Source organism: Pteropus vampyrus, unplaced genomic scaffold, assembly GCF_000151845.1.
Source record: "Pteropus vampyrus isolate Shadow unplaced genomic scaffold, Pvam_2.0 Scaffold207, whole genome shotgun sequence".
Lineage (NCBI taxonomy): Eukaryota > Metazoa > Chordata > Mammalia > Chiroptera > Pteropodidae > Pteropus > Pteropus vampyrus.
The window spans coordinates 526,888-547,194 of NW_011888988.1; the positions used below are offsets into that span (position 1 = coordinate 526,888).

General features: G+C 51.0%; 1 protein-coding gene across 1 annotated transcript in view; it reads right to left on the reverse strand.

The window, feature by feature from the left end:
- The window catches only part of PLXNA2 (plexin A2), a 212,899-nt gene extending 192,681 nt beyond the window's left edge, over positions 1–20,218 (reverse strand). The window contains exon 1 of the mRNA XM_011372463.2: positions 20,018–20,218. Within this exon, the coding sequence (XP_011370765.2) occupies positions 20,018–20,135 (118 nt within the window). The 5' untranslated portion in view covers positions 20,136–20,218. The remainder of the gene's footprint in view (positions 1–20,017) is intronic.
- Between the last annotated feature and the right edge of the window lie 89 nt (positions 20,219–20,307).

The window sequence follows — 20,307 nt, forward strand, 5'->3', positions numbered from 1 at the left end:
GCCTAGAGTCTGTGACTGAGATGGCAGCTGAGGTCCTTCCATTCTATCTGGTAAAATTGGTTAGGCCAGGAATTCTCAACAGACCGCTGTTTCCCTTTCACTCCTCAACCAGTTTATCTCTTCTGGGATCAGACTGCTCCTGGAGACCTGCCAAGCAGATTCATCTCATGGGGCTCAGGGGTTGCTCATCTAGGAGCAACAGGCACTGGTGGACTGCAGTCAAGAGGTGGCCTGGTTTCCTGCAGTGCAGGGGTGGCAGAGAACGCTCATGCCCCATCTTAGGGCCCCCATCCTTTCATGCCAAGGCTGATGTAACCAGGTAGCTGCTCTAAAGCAGGCCTAGTTAGCAAGGATCAAGTTTCCTATTCAAGTTCAGAAAAAGGGGGACAGGCACCCACCTTTGTACCTCTGATGAGAAGCTGTGTGATGCAATGGATAAACGCATGAACTCTGAACTTACATGCTTGGATTCAAACAGAGCCGATAGCTGTGTAAACTTGGTCAATTCCTTAGCCATTCTGTGATACTATCTCACTATCTACATAAAATGGGATTAGTACTAACATCTGCCTCATAAGATTATTATGATGAAGTCAGTTAATACTTATAAAGCACTTAGAATAATGCCCAGCCCGTTTTAAGTGTTTGCCATACATTAATCTTTATTAGTAGTAATTTATTTGTCAATATTTCTGGCTCTTTACCTCGATCCATTCCATGATCTGCCTTGGAATGAATTGTCCATCTTCAGTTTGGTAGAAGCCAGTGAACATATGCTTATGACTTTCTGTACCTGGCAGTTCCTCCTAACCCCGATTTTTTGCTAATATCCACGTTAGCGGTTTCCTCTTTCTGATGGCTCCTTCTTTCTATCACTTCTCCTCTATCTGTTCAGTTTGTGAATCACTTTGTCACACGCGTTCTCAAGAGCCAAAACTTGCCTAGTCTTTGTTCTCCTACCGATCTCCCTCTCCCCACCCCACCCCAAGTCTCCAACCAGGACACCCTATCCATAGAGTCTCCTGGAACAACTTATTCTGAGCACTCCTGATGCCAAGCCGAGGCCACGCTTGCCTCTTTGGGAAGCGGGTGTCACTAAATACTTTATTTGGAGGGCCTGACGACACCATCTCCCTGATCAGGATTCAGGAGGCGGGTGTTGGTGACAGCAGTGCAGGCACGCAATACCTTCCCGATCAGCTGCTGCAGGCGTCAGTGGCACAGCAGAGAGGAAATGACATTCAGGCATTTCCAGTCTGGCTCAGTGCGGGATTCTCTCCACCCTGCCGACCCACTCTGTTGCCTTTTTCAGGAGCTCTGGGCGCACATGCCTCTGTGCTTTCACTTCACCTCCCTTATTGCAAAAGGAGCTGGTAGGAAGAGGAATTAGAGTTGGGATATGATTTTGCCAAATTGAGTCAAAGTTCATGATAGTAGATCTCACACCTGTGGTCCCATCTGTAGCTCCGCCATCAGCACTATCTCCACCTGTAGTAACCGTCACCACCTCCATCACCACCACCTATACGGTCATCACCAGCACTATTACCAGCACCATCCTGGCTGTGATATTCTTTAAAACAACAACGATAGAGGGTACCAATTATTATGACTGCACCTACTAGGTGGCTCACACAGCCAGGCTCCCGAGGAGCCAGATGGTGACAGAAAGAGTAAGCACGGCAACGAGGGCTGTGAAGTCCGAGGAGCGAGCAGCCGCCCTCAGAATCCGCCCACCTCCTCCCTCTCCCGCGGCAGAGGGAAGGCCATCTCCACCCCACCCTCAGCTTCTTCCTATTTAATAGCACCTTTAAAGCAGCAATTTGGGACCCATGCTGGAGGAGATTATACGATTATGCCAATCCATGACTTATTTGTAGATGAAGAAACCGAAACCTATGGAAAGGAAATGAATTGTCCCAAGTGACCCAAAACGAATCAGGGACAGGCAGCAATCAGAGCTCTGCAAAACATCTAGTGCTCCTTGTGTCTCCTTGTGTAGGTGAAAGGGTCCTGGGAATCAGTATGGTCTGTCTTGAGGCTGCCCTGTTTGGGAAAAGAAGGTGCCTTTGATGGAGGTGTCCCCATAACGGGCAGAACTGAGCCTGGCTCTGGGCCTGGACAGGCAGGTGGTGCCCAGGCCAGACTCAAGGAGGCGTGAGATTAAGAGGCAGAGCTGGGGGAAAGAAGTGCTCTCAGAATGGCTTCCTTCTGCGCTGGGGAGAATGACTGCTTCTGATGTACTCGACGCCCAGGCAGGCCCAGGCAGTCTTCGCACACGGGAATGGCACCCGTGTTGTGACTTGGGGGCTATAATATCCGATGCCATATCCCTCTGGGTTACGGAGGGCCTCCCAGACAGGTCAGATGGAGTCTAATCACAGGAAGCCTCTTCTTCCCAAAGAGTTAGAAACTGCAGCAGAAGGGATTAAAGTTAGATGTCAGCGGGGTGACGTCCAATCTAGAGAGGACTGCTGGGGATTATGGGCTTTTCTGACAGTGAATTTTCCCGACAGCTGTCTAGGAAAAAGTTTACCCAGAGGCAGGGGACGGGTCCCAATGACCTCAGAAGGCTCCGTTAGACATTTCTATGAATTAAAGTCTATGATGAGGATAAAATGTCTAAATGTGTGATGGCAGGACCCAGCTTGTCCCCTGCGGGTGGAATGACCCTGAAGGACCCCGCGTAATGTCATTTGCGCGGCTGTACATGCAAACATCCCGAGCGTCACTGTCTGACAGCGACCTCGGAGGTAGTCCAGGCACGTTGGAAGCACAAGGTGAGCGAGAGGGCGAACGCGAAGGCCCCGGGGAATGCCGGCAGCTGAAAGGCCTCAATTAGAATGAAAGGAGTTATCTGGTATTTAAATAATTATTAGATTGAAGGAATAATCATGGGTTTGAGCTGATTTTTTCCCCACTGTCACCCTGATGGCGTCTATAATATTATTATTCAAATGCCCATGATTCTCATTGAGAAGAGACCAGGAGAGAGAGGAGAGAACAGGGGAGAGAGGTGGTGAGCCGGGAGGGGGGAGAGAGACTCATTTAATCTCCATGTGACAGGGCTGCAGGAGGTACGATTAGTCTTTTTCTTATTTCAGCTGTCACTCATGTACAGACACCGAAGATTGTTATTAGCGTATTTTATGCACACGATTTAAAGGGAAAAGAGGGTGGGGGTGGGGAGAGGGAGAATTTCTTACAGAAAATAACGGGACCAAAGGAACAATTTAGATGTCACTGCTATACCAGCTGCGTTTGCTTCATTAATCGCATGTCATTTTCCCCACCCCAGACTCTGTGCTGTTATGTGAAGCTAAGTAGCTCTACCTCGCCACGGAGCGAGAGAGGAGGTAAGGTGAGGGGAGACAGAGGAGGAAGACGGGTGTCTGCCTACAGGCCCTCTTGGCATCCTTCCCCGAGAAGGTGACACAGATGATACTGTGCCCCTCTCCCCCAGTATGTGTCAACACAACTTTTGGGTGACAATTTGTATCCAGTCACCTTCTCTCATCACGAGAAGAGAGATCCCCTGCTTGTCGTTACATGCAATTCCTTTCACAGATGGATAAACCAGATCCAATCGCTGATAACGAAGGAGTGAGAAAAGGAAATTCAGCGAGGCCCTGACGGCCCCACTCAGACTGAGGGAAGAGCCCACACTCTAGGTGCTGAGGCAGCGAGGGGCTGAGTGACCGGGGCTGCGTGTGGCTCTCTGCTCTGGCAATAGGCCCTTGCAGCCCACACGAGCTCAGGACAGCGACGGTCTCTACCTCACACATGGCATGGTGGGCAGATGCAGGGTGACAGGTTGAAGTGCAGGGGCTGGATGTTGGTCAGGAAGTCAGGATGGCAAGTGTAATGGGTTGATCTGTGTCCCTCGAAATTCGTATGTTGAAGTCCTAATCCCTAGCACCTCAGAATGTGACTATTTGGACGTAGGGTCTTAAGAGGTAATCAAGTTAACATGAGGTCATCAGGGTGGGACCTAATCCAAATGATCGTTGTCTTTATCAAAAACGAAAATTTGGACACAGAGACAGACAGGCACAGAGGAAAGATGAAGAGACGCAGGGAGAGGGTGGCATCTACGAGCCCAGGAAAGAGGCCGGGGGCAGAGCCTTTCCTCCTGGCCCTCAGGAGGAACCAACCCTGCCGACACCTTGACTTCTGGCCTCCAGAACCGTGAGATAATGCATTTCTGTTATTCAAGCCACCCCGTTTGTTCCAGCAGCTCTAGCAGACTAACCTGGCAGGGAAGAGTAATGGACTCTAGCATCTTGGCTCAGGGATTGTTATTTTAGAGAAAAGGGGTATGCGTTCTTGCAAGTGCAAGCACGCATGCTGGTAGCGAGGGGGCGGGTATGAGCCATCACTGGCCACGATGCTTAGAGACATCGATTTCTTAACATCACTGCGAGGACTGGAGGCAGAACACGCTTCCTCTTTCCCCAGCTAAACACCTGGGCCCAGAAGACCCACTTGGGTTGGGCTTTTCCTGCAGAGTGGTTTCCAGTCTTTTTGCCTGCTCTGCTCTGTTCTTCTGCTTCTGCCCAGAAGAGTCGGCGTGTCACTTCCTAGACCCCGAGAACCTTAGAGTATATTTTGTGACTCCCAGGGAGCCATCTCCCTTCAATCCCACCCCTGCTCCCGCTCCCGCCTGTCCTGGGAACCCCTGCCTTTTCACGCCAGGGAGGGTTTTCTGTTGCTTTTTTCCCCAGGTCTCCCAGTGGACTCTGACTGAGCCCTGGAAACTGAAGCAGCTCTCCCAGGGCCTTAGCAAAACATCCAGTGTTTGTCTTCTCCTCTCACAGGCTGTAAAAGTTTGGAGTTGTCTCCCTGAGTTATGAAGGCTCCAAAGACGCGCACTCACTTGAGGGGTTGCGGAAGGGGGTGGGGGCATGCTGGCTGGGCTGGCTTTGCAAAGTCAAAACAAGATTCATTACCCCGGGGCCAGGAACAGGGAGATACATGCCTGACCCTGCAGACCTGCCCCATATGTCATGGGCCTGTCAGAAATCTCCCAGAATTCCCTTTATTATCTAAAGGTCGCCACCCGGGCAGCACTGAGAGAGCCCATGGTATAAACTGAACTACAGGAGCAATCAATTTCAAGCAGCTGCCTTCTTCCCCACCTCCCCAGACCCCTCCCCGTTCTGGGGCTCTGCCCTCCTCAACCCACTCTGCCTTTCCATAGCCACCTCACCCCTGGGGCAGAAAGAATTTCTGCTGGCTAGCGGGGCTCTGAGGCTAGGAGCTGCAGACCCTGGGGACCAGCCTGCCCTTGGCACTATGTGGGGGTGGGGGGGTGCTCAGAAAGGTCACCCCAGTTCTCCCTTGACTCTAAGCTGGACCCTGTTTAATCCACCCTAGTAGTGGGTTGCTGTTCTGGTAGGCATTACAGGATTAAAGGACAGGAAAAGGAATTCTCAGGCTCCTTCCAAAATCAAGCAAAAGAATAAAAGTGAGGACATGACTCTGCTAAGTCGAGTCCAGATTCATGTTAGGAGATCTCATACACTAAGGTCCGTGAGTAGCATAATAATAGCGACTCCCATTTGTTTCTATAACAAAATAGTAAATAAAGAGGAGCAGCTATTATTTGTATTTATCACCTGCTATATAGCTCACTATGCTAGATTCTTTGCAATGAAAATTTCTGTGATTATCTTGCAAGATGGATATTATCATTCCCATTTCACAGATGAAAAAACAGAATCTCAGGAAGGTTGATAACTAGACTAGCATCACTCTGCTAGGAAGAAGAACTTTCTGATGCCCACACTTACTATTCCACATTGCCTAGATATTTAGCATAATTTTTTAACCAAATCTTCTTATCTCTGGTCTGGAAAGACTCACTAGAATGTTAAGTAATACTTGGCAAGTACTTTATTTTAAAGGTCAAAATCGGAGGCTCCCATTTTGGTAATGGAGCAGGGCTGAGGGTCGGGGGTGGCATGGATTGAGTTATGTATGTCACAAGATGGAATCCAGGGGTGTTTTGTGGCAAGAGGGTTGCCAGCTGGCAGTCATCTTTTAGAGAAATTCCACATGATCTTTTTGGGAAGCCTGGAGATATATCTCCTGCCTTCTTACCTTCCCTTACTGTCCGTGGCAGAGCCAGGGACTCTGAGGTAGAAATGGCAGGAGAGCAGGACACAGGGTAGAAAGTGCCCAAGGAAATGGTTAAATAAATTACAGTTACTCCACATGATGGCATATTATGCTGCCATTAACCACAGTCATGTTTTCAAAGAATAATGACACAGCTCCAATTCACAGCAGTGGGAGGAAAAAGGAGAAAAAAAGGGGGGGGGGAATTCAAACAAAACACCAGGCATTCATCTTAGCTCTCAGGCAACGGACTGGCCCCCAACCCCACTTACTTTCCTGAAAAACTGTCCTGAGTCTTTCTCCTCGTGAAGAAAAATTTTAATGGCCCCCAACAAGTCTCCAGGTGAGAGCACTTCCTGTTTCTCTTGCAGAACTTCCTGTCTTTCCGTCCCCAGTGGCTCCCATGGTGGGCCACTGAAGTGCTCTGGGGACAAGGAGCACACTCCCCATCACTTCCGCTTCATCATTGTCGGGGAAAGTGGCCATTATTGCCATATCGAGGTGCATTTTTTAACACTGTCCATTTCTAGAAGTCAGAGTTCCTCAAAGATCAAGAGTGGGCCTCTTTACCAGCAAGCCTGGTGTAGCCTCCCTGAAATGGTGCATGCAAGGCTGTCACCAAGACTATCAGATGAGATGGACCCTGATAAAAGCCATCAGCAGCTAAGATTCAGCCGTAGATGTCCTGCCAGGTGTGCCTGGTACTGCTTCATTTCTTGTGCCTCAGACTCCTTGTCTAACTTTGCCAGGCACATGGCCAGAGTGTGATATCCACCGATAGAAATACCTTCTGTTGCCCAGATAGACTCAAGGCTGGACTGCTAAGCACGCAAGTTCAAGTCCTTCCCAAGTTAGCTCTTCTGACTTTCTCCAACCTCCCCCTTCTCATCTCTCCCAGAGTGACCCCACTTCCAGCAAACTCGTTCATCTGTCAAGTCTCCAGAATACCTTGCACATTTCACCTCTGTGCTCTCCTCTTCCCGGAACGCCCATCTCCACTTTCCTCTTTGCCTATAAAACCCTGTCCATCCTCCAAAGCCTCATGAAGCCTCTAGAACCTCCCCAACCGCCAATCACCTGTTTCTCTTACACAGTCAATTAGAAACTGCTGTTTTTAGCACATACTGCGTTTCAGTGTTGGCTCTCGTATGTTATGTGACTCTCTTATATTCTCATGAATTGGAGGCTCTTAGAGGGCCAAGACAATACCTCACGCCCTTCAGCATCCCATAGGGCTAGCCCAGTGCCTTTCATTCAGTCTATGCTTAGTCTGAACCATGGGGAGCAGAGGAGAGGGGAGATGGGGATACTCACTGGCTTTTCTCAACACCTCGTCTGCCCTAAGATGTGATTTGAACCACCACACTTGGCTTAATGATCTGTCATAACTGAGCTTCTGGTGGCAGTGAAGAAAGGAGTGAACCATTTGGAAGGATCCTGACTTTAAAAAGTTCATCTTGAACCCACTGGGTGAAGAGCAAATATCATTGGCTAGGTGGATGAGGTGGGGAGGAGGATGGAGAAGAATAGGAAGATACCAGCTCTGCCTTCAAAGAACGCCCGATGCATCCAGGGCTTGCACAGGCAAAGTCTTGGCAAGACAGCTCCAAAGCCGCGAATCATATAATGTCATAGATCAAATACAAAGTATATTGTAACAAATGGTCAATTGACGACACGAGGTGATCCGGAGCAGAGTGGGGTGGGGAGACGGCCCAGGAAGGTTTCGGAACAGGGCTCTTCCATGAGGCAGACTCGCTGTGGCGCATGTAGCCAGGCGGTGGGCACAGAGAAAAGACTGGGATTCAGAGACAGACCTGGGCTCAAGTCTTGCTCTATCACTTCCTTGTTTTTGACCTTGAACATGTTATTTAACCTTTCGGAGCCTCAGTTTCCTCAGCTGTAAAAGGACACCTCACAGCGTTGTGGTGAGAATCAATGAGATAATGGATGTGAAAGTGTTTCTGTAAACTCTACAACTCTGAATAAACACCGATTACTCTTGTTTCTGTTTTTGGAGCAACACTGTACAAGGGCATCCTCTCCTTGGCAGTGACGGCAGCCCTGTACGATAGTGACAAAGGCTGAGGGCTCTGTTTCAGCCAGGTGAGGGGTGATTCTTGTGCTGGGGAACATGATGACTCAGTGCCCAGCTCCCCAGACCCTGGCCTCTCGGGAGAAACTAGGCGCAGCTGGTCTTCAGCAGCCACTCTCCACAGACCCCTCGGGCCCGTGCCGGCCAGATTACGCCCCAACACTTCTCACAGCCTGAGGGTGAGTTAAAGGCCACGTCTGCTGCGCTTGGTGATTCACCCTGGTTCCCTGGCAGGAAGGAAGGGAGGAAAGAGTAAAGCTGCCCCACAGGAGGAGGAGATGCTGGAACAGAGGGCTGGAGGCCCAGATCTTCTGGGCCCTTCGCATGCGGGGTCTGGCCAGCATGTCAGCAGGAATCGCCTTCCCTTATCTCCCCGTCTCTTCCTCTCTCCAATAAAGAGCTATAACTCCCTTTTTATGAGGAAGCTTCTTAAGCAGGCCGTGTCCCCACCCTGTACCTTCCCACCTTCAGTTTCTATTATTTTTCTCTCTTTGTCTGAGACTCTGAGCTCTTGCAAGAAAGATCCTGAGCTGTCAGGCAGCCTCTCTTAAGTAACAGGCGAGCTCGCAGTCACACGTGTGAGCAGGGGAAGTGCTGTGGGCTGGATAAAAGGGACGCGTGGGGACTGCGGGGTGGTTGGCATTCTTGGCAGAGGTCTGTCCACCTGAGGGGCTTGTCTGTGCCAAGTTGCACGTATACTTGGCCAGGGGACTCTTAACGCCTGGAGTGGCATCAGCCCCTGGGTGAGATTGCAGGGGAAAAGAGACTTTTGAGGCCCTTGAGGCCCTATCGGTTGAGGACATCCAGGACCTCGACCCCACTGCAAGGGAAAGTGAAGGGAGCAATTATCAGAGAGGCTGACAGGGAGAAGAATGTGCTGGAGGGAAAGCAGCAGGACGGTGCAGCGTGGGGGGACCTGGGGCGGAGAGATGAAAAGAACTCCCTGAGTGAGAATCCGGCCCCCATGATGAATGGGGTGTGGGAGAGGAGACTGGCAAAGGGTAAGCAGCCAGGGGGGACTCGGAAGGGAGGGCTGAGGAGAAAGAGCAAAGAAAATGCGCCTGGAGTGACTGATTCAAGATCTAGCCCCTTGCACACCCCGACGGGATGGGTGCTCATGTGCTCATAGGCCTGTCAGCCCCGCCAACATGTGAGCAAGTCTCCTTTCCGCCCAGACCCATTCTGTGCCCTCTGCAAAACTTTTCTTCTGATGGCTTGTTCTGAGGTCTCAAGGGACCCCACAAATATATGAACTAGCATTTGTGCAGTGATTTTACTGTTTCTTAAGAATTTCGCGTATGTTACACCATTAATTAGTATCTTTCATACAAGCCTGTGAGGGAGAGAGTAGCGTCAGCATCACTAATTCATAGGTATATTTGAAGTGAAATATTGTGACGAAGGTACTAGATGTAGAAGTAGGACTTGGATGTGGGGATCCTGGAGTTAAATGTGTCACCCTGTTTCTCTGCTGTCTGGGGCTGTAAGGAGCACTTACTGCAGAGATCACTCTCTGCCTCCAGGTAGGCAAGACCGGCCATCCTTCAGGGATATACTGTGACACTCTTGCGGGATGGGGGTGGGGCATAAGGAGCTCAACTCAGAGTTGAGTTCAGAGGAAAAGACTTGGGGCTGAGAGATTCTGACTATCCACTGAATGCCATTTGGCTCCTGTCCAGCCCTAGCTGGTGACAAGGAGGGACGGGGAGAAGCCGAGGACTGGAATTGGACCCAGGGGTGGTCCAGGTGGTAGCAGATGGAAACAATCCAAGAGCAGGACCTCCTAGGGACAGAGGCTGGGGTGTCAAAGTCCCTAAGTCCCCTCCCTCCCTGACCCGCTGTTACTAGCTGCCCACCACCCCTCTGAAGACTGTAACATTCCCGGGTCAGTCCAGCCAGCCCCAGAGCACAGGCGGCGCCCACCTGCCATCCTCTCTCCCCCACCCGTCTCTCCCAGCTCCCCTGGCCCTGCTGCTCTTCAGCTCCCAACCCTGGCAGATCACTGATTAATTCAAGGCTGTTTAATAACCCTTCTATTTCGATGAAACAAGCTGTCTTGTTTTCTTTATTTTTAACATCGACTTTCGTTTCTTTGCTAAGCATCTTACTGTCATTTAAATTTCTCTGTCTCCAACCAAGCTGATAATAGACTGGAGTGAGCAGCTGCTTCCACCCCGTTTATGACAATGATTAGAAGTTAGGGCTGCACAGAGAGCTGACCGAGTCTCGGTTCAGAGGGGTGTGCCCCTGCTTGCAGAGGGAGAGCTCATATTAACGTGATGAGGAGAATTCTGGCTTCAGGCGAAACCAGGGCTTAGTCCAGCCTAGCCTTCCTTGCACCCTGCTCTGAGGGGACTCCTGGGGGTGAAGGTGTGAAGACCAGCTCTATCTACTAAGAAATTAAGGCCAGCAGCTGCAGACCTGACACTCAACTTCACTTTTCATCTTTTCCTTCATTGAATTTACTGAGCAGCAAACAGGGAGACTCAAGGTTAGAAGATTTGGAGGTGGGTGGGGATCTCGGCCACCACTTACACCCTTCTGCTCCACACGAGAATCCCTTCTTGAGACCTGGTTGACAACTTTCAACCTGTGCTTGAATTCCTCAAATGACGTGGAGCTCATTCCTTCCTTAGACAGCCCCTTCCGGGGTCAGATGGCTCTGGTTAATCTCTTTCACTTCTTTCCTGAAATACTTATATTTAAGTGGCATGACAATATTTGCATCATTCCCTTTCTCCCTTGGCACGTTGTAAGCTCCTCAAGAGTCAGCACAGTGACTTGCCTCCCTCTCAATATCTAGCAAATATTCAATACACATTTGTTCAGTCACATTAAATTATGTTCGACCTCCTTGCGAGTAATGTGCCTTTCTTCTACCCGGACAGGCTCCTGGTGAAGCTTCCTTTTTTTCTCACCTGCACAAGAGTTCTGCTTCTTCCTGTCCTCAGGCCAGAAATGTCTGCTTCCTTAAGAGCCAGGGCCTTATTCTTTCTCCGAGGGTCCCAGGTACAACTGGTAGGAAGTGTGGCCTAGGAAGTTGGGGCTCGAGGGGGAAGCCAATCAGGTGGCCTGGACCAGGTCGTCCGGATCCCAAATCCCCCATCCCCTCTGGATCTATCATGGCTGCCCGAGAATGCTCCCAGGTGCACGGTGCACAAAGCCTGGTTGGCCCGACATGCTAGCAGCCCCCAGCCAGCAGTCCACAGGCAGCTGCTCGGGTCATTGTCTCACCCTCTTCAAGTAGTGAATGCTGAGTCTACGGAGACCGAAACACAAACAGTGCCCACAGTGCCTCTCCGGGAGGGAGGGAAGGCTTGGCCTTGCCAGAGCCATTCACTGTGCAAATAGCAAGGCTTGCTGTGGATGGGGGAAAGCTGGTCGGAGCTATTTAAGAGGTGGGGGTGGGGGCTTCCTAAAGCACACTGCCCAGTGCACGGAGAGGCAGTTGGTATGTTCTACGGGCCAGCAGACTGGCAGAGAAAGGGAGGGGTCAGTTTTGGGGGAATACTGCTTCTCTGCTCAAACCCAAGAGAGATCTCTGGGCACAAGGTCAGGGAAGAAGAGACTGAGAAGAGAAGGTGGCTAACTGGGCACATCAAGAGGGTGGACTGGCCTAGGCTGGGGCGAACAAACCTCCTCAAAATGAGAGCAGCGACTGGCCACTGTGTGACTCAAGGCAATCCACTCCCCCAGTTTGAACTTAGGTTTCACGTGATGTGGGCCTGGGGAAAAGTTACTAGCAAATGCTCAGAAACATTTTCTCCTAGTACTCTATGTAGAATACCTATTTCCTTTGTAATTCAAACTGTCTTCTTAATAATATTTTAGAAAAGAAAATGAAGGCACCTTGTCACATTCGTTTTCCACAGCTGGCTCACGGACAGAGCTCTCCGATGCACAGGACGCTCTGCTCTGCACTTCCAATAAGGGACAGGGCTCTTGTCCTTCAGCTGGGAGGGCTGTGGGGGAGCTTCTTGGGCTGGGAGAAGACAGCAGGTGCTTCTGCCCAGATCTCCTGCTGTGTCGTGACCAGTGACCTGCACTGGCTGAGGATCTAATCCCTAAGGCCGTGGTCCAGCCCGGGCTCTGGCACCCGACTCCTGGAAATGTTTTTCATGCTGTGTCTGCCCCATCCGGACCCATACTCCGAGCAGCTCCGTCTGCAGTGAGATGTAAGCCTATTGCAGACAGGTAGCCAGAGGCGCATGAAACCTGCCCCTTCTCCTGCCCTGGGAGGTAGACTTCCAGAAAAATGCCACCCTACCAGTTCTATGACAATAGCATTCATCTGTACTCCGAGATCTGATGGCACCAAAACCATAAGGGTAGCAAATTCAGAATTCGAATTCCAGCCCCAATGGTTCCATGCTGACCTTGCGCCACACACGTGGCCCCAGTGCCAGGATCACCACTGGTTTTCCTCTCAGTTTCCAGTCTCCACTGAGTCTTCAGCCTTTATCTATTCATATTATAGCACAGAGACATTTTTAAAATAAAATCTTACTTTTCTCAGATGTTCCAAACAAATTCAGAAAGATAGAAGAAAAACGTCCCTTGCTTGGCTTTATTCCTGCTCTAGATTTTAGAATAGTTTTGCACGTTTGCAAAAATCGTCATTTTTCCGAATCCCCTGACCATCTTGCTGTGCCTGGCTCCAGAAACAAAGGCAAGTGAGGGCGCCTGGGGAGCCCTGCCAAGCGCTCATCCCCCCGCACGACCGGGGAAGCCGAAGTGGGGCGTAAGGGGCAGGCCTCAGCTGTCCCAGTGTCTCCCTCCTGGGACCGGGGAGCAAATGGAGGACGAGCCCCGGTGGGCAGGCGAGAAATCTTTCAGGAAGGAGGAAGGGCTTAAGTGTGAAGGAAGGCCCTTTGTTCCTGTGCTGTCGGGTCCCCACCCTGACACCAGACTCATCCTGACCATCTGTTTTGACCCTCTCGGTTGGACCCAGACCTCTTGCACCAGCGTGAGGCCACTCACAGTGGGGCGGCGGGCTCAAATTTTCTTAATTTCCGGATAAACCCTGGAGTTTTCGCCTAGCAGAAACCCTAGTAGTGTGGGTTTTAATTCAACAGAGAGTCGAGGGACCAGTCGGGATGGTTTAGGCAGCTGGGGTGAAGGTAGGGGGCCAGTCTTGTCAGGGGACTGTGAAATCCTGACGGTACCTCTCCTAGAAAACATCACCACCCGCCAAAGTGGACCAGGGGACCACCGGGGGCCACCAGAGCGCTGTTTGCTGACTCAAAAGAGGCCTTTCCTGTGTGAGGACTGGGAAGGAGTGTGGTGTTCCTGTCTGGCTTTGGCCTGGGCTCCCACTGAGAACCCCCATATTCAGAAAACATGCTCTGCCCCCCGCCCCCCCAGGTAACTTTGTTATTCAGGAGAAGGAACGGGAAAGAACGGGAAAGAACGGGAAGCTGGGGGAGCAGCCAGGGGCGGTGGGAGGTCAGAGGCCAACGTAATATTTACCCAGCCCAGCGAGGCCTTTCGCTTTCACGAAGCAGGAAAGCACTTCAAAGCAGCAACATCCCCTCCGGCCACTGTCTGCCCTGTCTGTCCTCCTGCTTTTGTGGGCAGGCGGGTTGTTTCACCTATCTCTTCCTCTTTTCCTGAACCTTCCAGCCTCTCTCCCTTAAAGGGAGTTGCCCTCTGCCCTGCCTCCTGCTCAGAGAGGGTCAAGGACTTGCCCGTAGCTGCAGAGCAGTTACAACCCCCTGACAGTCTGAGCCTGGCCCGATTTCTCTCGTTTACTCAGAGGGTGAGTCATCTACCCTGTGGATGTGGGGAGCCCTGCGGTTACAGCTCTTCATCCGAAGCCCCCATTCCAACACCAGGGTAGGAAGCAGAAAGTGAGGGTAGGAAAAGGGTCTAGAGACTGGGGGGTAGTGGTTCTTTACATGGGGGGGCGTCATACACTCCTCTTCGGATATAGAGAGGTAGGTAGACAGCTATCTCCATATGTCTTGAAAGCAAACTTTCAAGGGTTTCAAAGGCCTCTTGAATCCCAAGCATGACCCCTAGTTCAGTCCGTCCCAGTTCAGGGTCTCCCGACGCCAGACTTGATTTGAACACTTCAAGGTATAAGAAGAGCACCACCTTCCATTGCAGTATCAGAAACCGTTTTTAAATGGAGTCTAAGTCTGCCTCCTCCTAACCTCCCTCCATTAATCCTTCTCTGCCTCCTTTCTGCACAGACAGTGGTTCCTAGGCCAGGTAGCGAACATATGGCAGAGCTCAGCCAAGGGGTAGTGGTAAAATCTGATTTTTTTCCCCTCAGGTCTGATCCATTTAATGAGTTCATTCCCGATAAGAGAGGGTGAGTTAACAGCAGGATTCTGGACAGTGAAATGTGAATACAGATGAGTAATAACATTTCCTGATGAACCGCACCGGCCAGCTCCAGGGGACCGGAAAGGGATGCAATTTACATAGAATACTATGTGAAACCCCTCAGGAGTGAGGGACTGGAGATCTTGCTCTAAGATGTTGACTAATAGAAAACAACCCCAAGTGTTGTCAGTTTAAAATCCAAGGAAGAGAATGAGGGGGGAAATGCTTAGGGGCAGCTCTTAGAGGCTGAGGAATGAGAGAGGTTAGATAGCCATTCTCTACCGGAAACTGTGAGGTTCGGGCACCTGAGTCTCTCTCCTGGCCTTTCCTTATCAGCACTCAAAGTTTTGGCTCATCCCCAAGGCGCTTTCCATGGACTCGAGTAAAAGCTTCCAGGAGCTTCTGCGCCTTCACTTCCTGACTCCCCAGGGCACTGTTAACCCCATTCTGCCTTACCCCAAAGTTCTTTGGGGGTACTTGGCTTATGCACTTCTCCCTCCCCGGAGGATACTGTAAAGCTTTTGAAGGTGGGATCTATTACTTTTTCGCATTTGAAAGTAAGAGAGCTACTCCATTGCTAGCACTACATAAGTGACCGGCGTCTATTTGTTTAAACTGAAAAGGATTCCAATTCCTGTTTTCAGTGTCTTCCTATTTGGTTCATTGCAAGGGCAGGAGTGTGGGGTAACAATTCAAACGTGCAGATTACAGTTGGAGGCGTGATCTACTTCCGCCCTCACTCTTCCAGCCCTCCATCCCCAGACAAGAAACTAAGGTAGCAAGGGAGGCTGTTTAGATACAAAAGGAGAGAGCTTAGGAGTTTAATTCCCTAGACAGCATAGGGAAGCACAGGAGGTACCTCTGTCAGAAGCCTCTGTCCCCTTCCCAGAGCTTCGAGAGAATGGAGCGTCCCGGGGGAGGCAGAGGAGAAGGAGAGGGGAAGGAGGGGAGTTCATTCATGGCTCTTCATTCTGAGCCCCAGGACTCTCCTTCACTCTTTCTTTTCAAAGACAAGTTGAACTTTCCAAGGGCAACGCGACTGCCTTTGACCTCTGCTACCACAAGTAATTTTAGCCAAGGAGAAGCAGGATCAGACTCGCATAGCACGATACATTTATCTTGTCCTTCTTTTTTCTTTTCTCTCTCCTCCCTTCCCCGCCCCTTCGACCCCAGGTAAATTTGAGCCAAAGGGAAGTCAAGATTAAATATCAGGGGTTGGTATCAGATCTGAGGAGATGCTAGTTTCTGGCCCTCTGCCCGTCCCAAAACTTCAATACTTTTCCATGCCCCTCCTAGACGGTTATTATCTCCTCATGAAAAAACCCTCTGGACTCAGCTCTCTCTCCATATTGTCCTCTGCTGAAATGAAAAGGGAATTATAATTCAGAGAAAGGCTCCCACAGAGAAAACGAAGACGAAGATGAAATCAGATATACAACGTTGACATGCGTTCAGTTCCTGAAAAGGCTTTTTTAAAAAGCGTCCTCAGGAACAGTTTTGCAATCACCTGAGAGTGTTTCGGAAAGTCCGCACTTAGGGAGCTGGAAGGAGGGAAGGCGTGTGGAGGCGCTTTGCGGATGGGCCCAAACTTCTGTCGCTGATAAAGAAAGGCAAGAGCCTGTGGCGGGCCAGCCGGCAGACTGGACTGTCTGCTAACTTGAGAAGGCATCCCACCTCCCAGCCGCCCGCCCCAGAGGCATCCTGACCCGCAGGACTTGCCCTGAGCTGCTAACCACGCCGGGCACCTCGGCCTAATGCTGCGGGCGCCTTTCCCACTCCCCGGCAACCAGACAGGGCCCAGTGGTCCCACTGGCAATAGGATCCTACCAGTTGTGGTCTCTGGGTAGTGACAGCTGGGAGTTTCTAATATATCTCATCTATTTTTTCCTTCTCTTGAAAAAAAAAAAAGCAAAACAAAAGGCACAAAAGCCACTGTTTAGGGAGAAGCCTGGTTTTCAAGAGCCCCCTCTAGTGGAGATAACCAGGTAATTCAGCCAACCAGCTCGGCCCTAGGGAGGGAAAACTGAGAAGCTCCCTGATGCCTGGAAGGGTCTTCCCCATTTGCCTTCCTGTTAGCTCTCGGCTCTTTCTGTCTTATGCACACTTTCAGTCTCTTTCTTTATCTTCCTTTTCTGTCACTCTGCCTCTCTCCGTTTATCTATGACTGTTTCTACATTGTGACTTGAGTCTTTCCATGTGCACGCAGGCTCCTGAAAAGATCTGCATCTTTGGTCCATCTGCTGTTTTTTTTCTGCAGTTCAGGACACCAGGTCTGATGAGCTGGAAATGCTTCTGGAAAGGCCTTGGATAGAATGGTCTAATCTCAGAGATCCAAAACAAGGACCCACAGGCCAGATCCACAGTGACAAATGCTAGGAAAACTGAGCATTCCTCGAGGAGCATGGAACTTTGGCAAAAACTCTCTTCCGTACTCCCTACCCCCCTCTTCCAAGCAAACGTCGTGGGCGGATACATATGGCCGAAGTGGTCCAGAACCCGAGCTTGGAGCTCCTGCTTTGGAGTCCACTGTGAAACCAGCTCCCTCTCCTCAATCAATTCTCCCCACAGGCCTGCCTGCTTCCTGGCCTCTGACACGCATCCTGCCATGCAAACAACTGGCACCACCACGGTGAAGGGACAGCTGGCAGGGGGTGGGAAGAGGGTGCTGGTGCCAGGAAAGTGGGAGAGAAAAGGGTGAGTGGGGGCCAGGCCTGAGCCTGGGGCTGAAGCAGGGGAGGAGAGATAGAGCAAATATTCTGCTGGGTGAGCCAGGGACACGGGGACACGGGGGACGCCTGCCGGTCCTCTGGGTTTCTGAGATCTAGCCTTTCACTCTAGTGGGAGATGTGGCCAGGGCAGGGTGGGGGTTAATGGTTAACCAACTGTGAGAGCAGGGGACCTCTGCACTGCTCAGGCCTAAGCCTTTCCTTTCAGCTCTCAACCTCCCTTCCTCTCCTCTCTTTACATTCTTACCCAGTAGGGATCCTGTTCCCCAACAAAGAACTTTCTCGCCTCTATTTCTGCCCTCAATTCCAGATGGAACAGTGTGGAGCTAGATAAAGAAGTTCCATATGCCCCATGCCAGGGAATGTCCCCCCGCCAGTGCCTGAGGGCTAAGCCCAGCAGAAAGTGGGGCGGGGGATCCTGTTCTGAACTTCCATCCCTCTGGGCCCTTGGGACCAGCTGTTTGACCCCAGAAAGAACTGCCTTTCTCTCTGTCTCCACAGGGCTCACCTTTAGAAATGACCAAAAAAGAAGTGGACACACACCCACCCTCATTTACTCTAATCGGGCATGAAATCTTTGTAACTAAGTGAAAAAACTGTTTCCCATAAGGGAATCGGTTCCATTCATCATTGCTTGAACGGAGCATATGTGCAGGGGAGAAACAGAATATTCCCATATAATGAATTGATTACAGACTGCCCCTGAGCAAGGGTGGAAGTGATGGGGAGGGGGCCGTGCACATGAACTGTAAAACTACGGCACCTCGAAGCCTGTTTCTGCCAGTCTCCCTGTGGACAGTCCTGAATTATTTGTAGTTAACAGACTGTAACACAATGCTCCAGTCTCTTTATGATCAGAATGGGGGTGGGGTGGGGGGCTTGGCTTGGCACTCTCAGTCCCTCCGTTTGCTATGATGGACAGAAGTATATTGAGCCCCAGTCTGTGTGTGTGGAGACAGCTGTGTGGCAACGCAGTGAGACAGCTGGGGATGGGGGGGGGGGCGGAGAGAGTTGCTTCTGGAGACAGGAATCGCCTCCCCCAACACAAAACTCCATATCTTGGGGAGGCAGCAATAGAAAAGGAGGCAGGAGAGAGACTATAAAACTCCAAACAGTGACAACTCCAGCACCATAAATATTTCATAGGACCTGAACTGGCGAGTTTAGGCTGCTGCCAGCTGCTGCCCTGTATACTTAACTGTGTCACTGGTTTCTCCTCCCACTCCTGTGTGTTTTCTTGTAACATGCCCATGAAATAAAGATTAACGGAATCAGAAGAGTGTGTGAATAGGAAAGGGACCTAAGAGAGAAGTAGCTGTTCTTTGAGGGTTTTCTTTTTAACCTCATTTTAAGTGCAGACTCCAGTAAAACAGGATGGTGAACTTTTACGTTTCCCACACCTGCAGCTTTTGATTGTCGAGAGGGTATATATTCCCTGGAGCTTTGGGGACAGGGGCAGGTATTCAGGCCAGCTCTGAAAGGGAGCCACCAACCTTGTAATGACATGGTTCCTTTCAGGCGATACACATGCAACACCACCTTTTACTCTTCGATTACTCTTGCACTGAAGTGCCAAACAACTCTCCTGCCCTGCTCTGGGCTGTAAGGGGCCCTGGTCTTTATGTCCTGTCAAAGGACAGGGCCAGGTGGAATTCCCTCGTCAGACTTGGGGTCCCTGGGCGAAGGACACCTTCCGGGACTTTACCGTGTCGGATCTTGCTGCTTCTCAGCACCATCTCCACTGCACATTGCTTCAAATGTCATTTCCACTTAACTGCTTTGTAAGCCAATTTGCCCCATCCTAATGCAATTTGCTGAGGACAGGGAGGGAGCTGAGAGGGCAGTCTGCCCTGCCCTCTCTTTACCAGCAGGACCCTGAAGAGGGTCGACGGGGCGACAGAGGGGAAAGGCTCTTTTCGGTAATGCTAGCAGTGAGGGCGAGTTCCAGGATGAGGAAGGGTTGGGGTGAAAGGCGAAGCCGCGAGGTGGAAGAAGGGAAAAGAAAAACAACCTCGCTGGGGTGTCCTGACAGATGCTCTCAGTTTCCTCGGTTCCCTCCACCCCCACCCGCCCCACCCCCGACACACACACATTACCCAGGTCAAGGAGGAGAGATCACAGGTAATTAGTTCGAAGGTAAGGGAGAAGTCAGAACAGAGGGCTGCTAGCAACTCCAGGAGCTCTCTGGAGTGAGTGCACAAAACTTGGGCATTTCAGTTAGGAATAGCTGAACTGCTCCCGCCTGAGCTATCTCATCCCCAGGCTCTGCTGCTCTGTGGAAGGCCCCAGAACACACAGCCTGCCCAGAGGGAAGAGTGAAGTTTCCAGGTCTGAGAAAGAAGCCCAGTGAGACGGGAGCTCCTCTTGCACCAGGAGAGGGGAGAGGTGAACCCGACTCCACTCCCACAACATGCAGCCCAGCCCGGATGCTCATACACATCGTCCACCCGCTCCAGAACAGAAGAGAATGAATAGGTCCCCAAATTTCTGCGGGTTCCTGCAAACTGCTGTCTCCCCAGCCTCTGCCTCAAGCTCTAGCTGGCAGCTAGATTGATCTTGTCTTAGGTCCCCCTTGCCTACCCACTGCTGGTATGTCACTGCTACCCCAGGATCTTAGATCCCTACACGAGACCTGGCCATATTTCCAATGCCCACCTCAGGGGGCTTTCATTTCCAGACCCTGAACTGACCTAGAACCCCAAGTCTTTTACACCCCCCACCCCGCCCCATCTCTATTTCTCCGGACCTGAGTTTGAGTACGTCGCTCCTCCCAGGGCAACGGTCATGCCAAACAGGTGGACATTGCATCTGGAATGGCAGTTTTTGGTGACTTTCTCTTTGGCCATCCAGCTCATGATGAACATTTATAGACTACCTGTGGGATGGATCGAAAGGGCTAGAATTTTCTAAAATCCCTACACCACTTGTGGGGTGGGGCACGAAAGCACCCACGGAGGAAGTATTCTAGAATGGTTCATAAGAAGCCTCCTGGATCCCAGGCAAGCTACCTCAGCCCCCAACCCTCTTGTGTGGCTC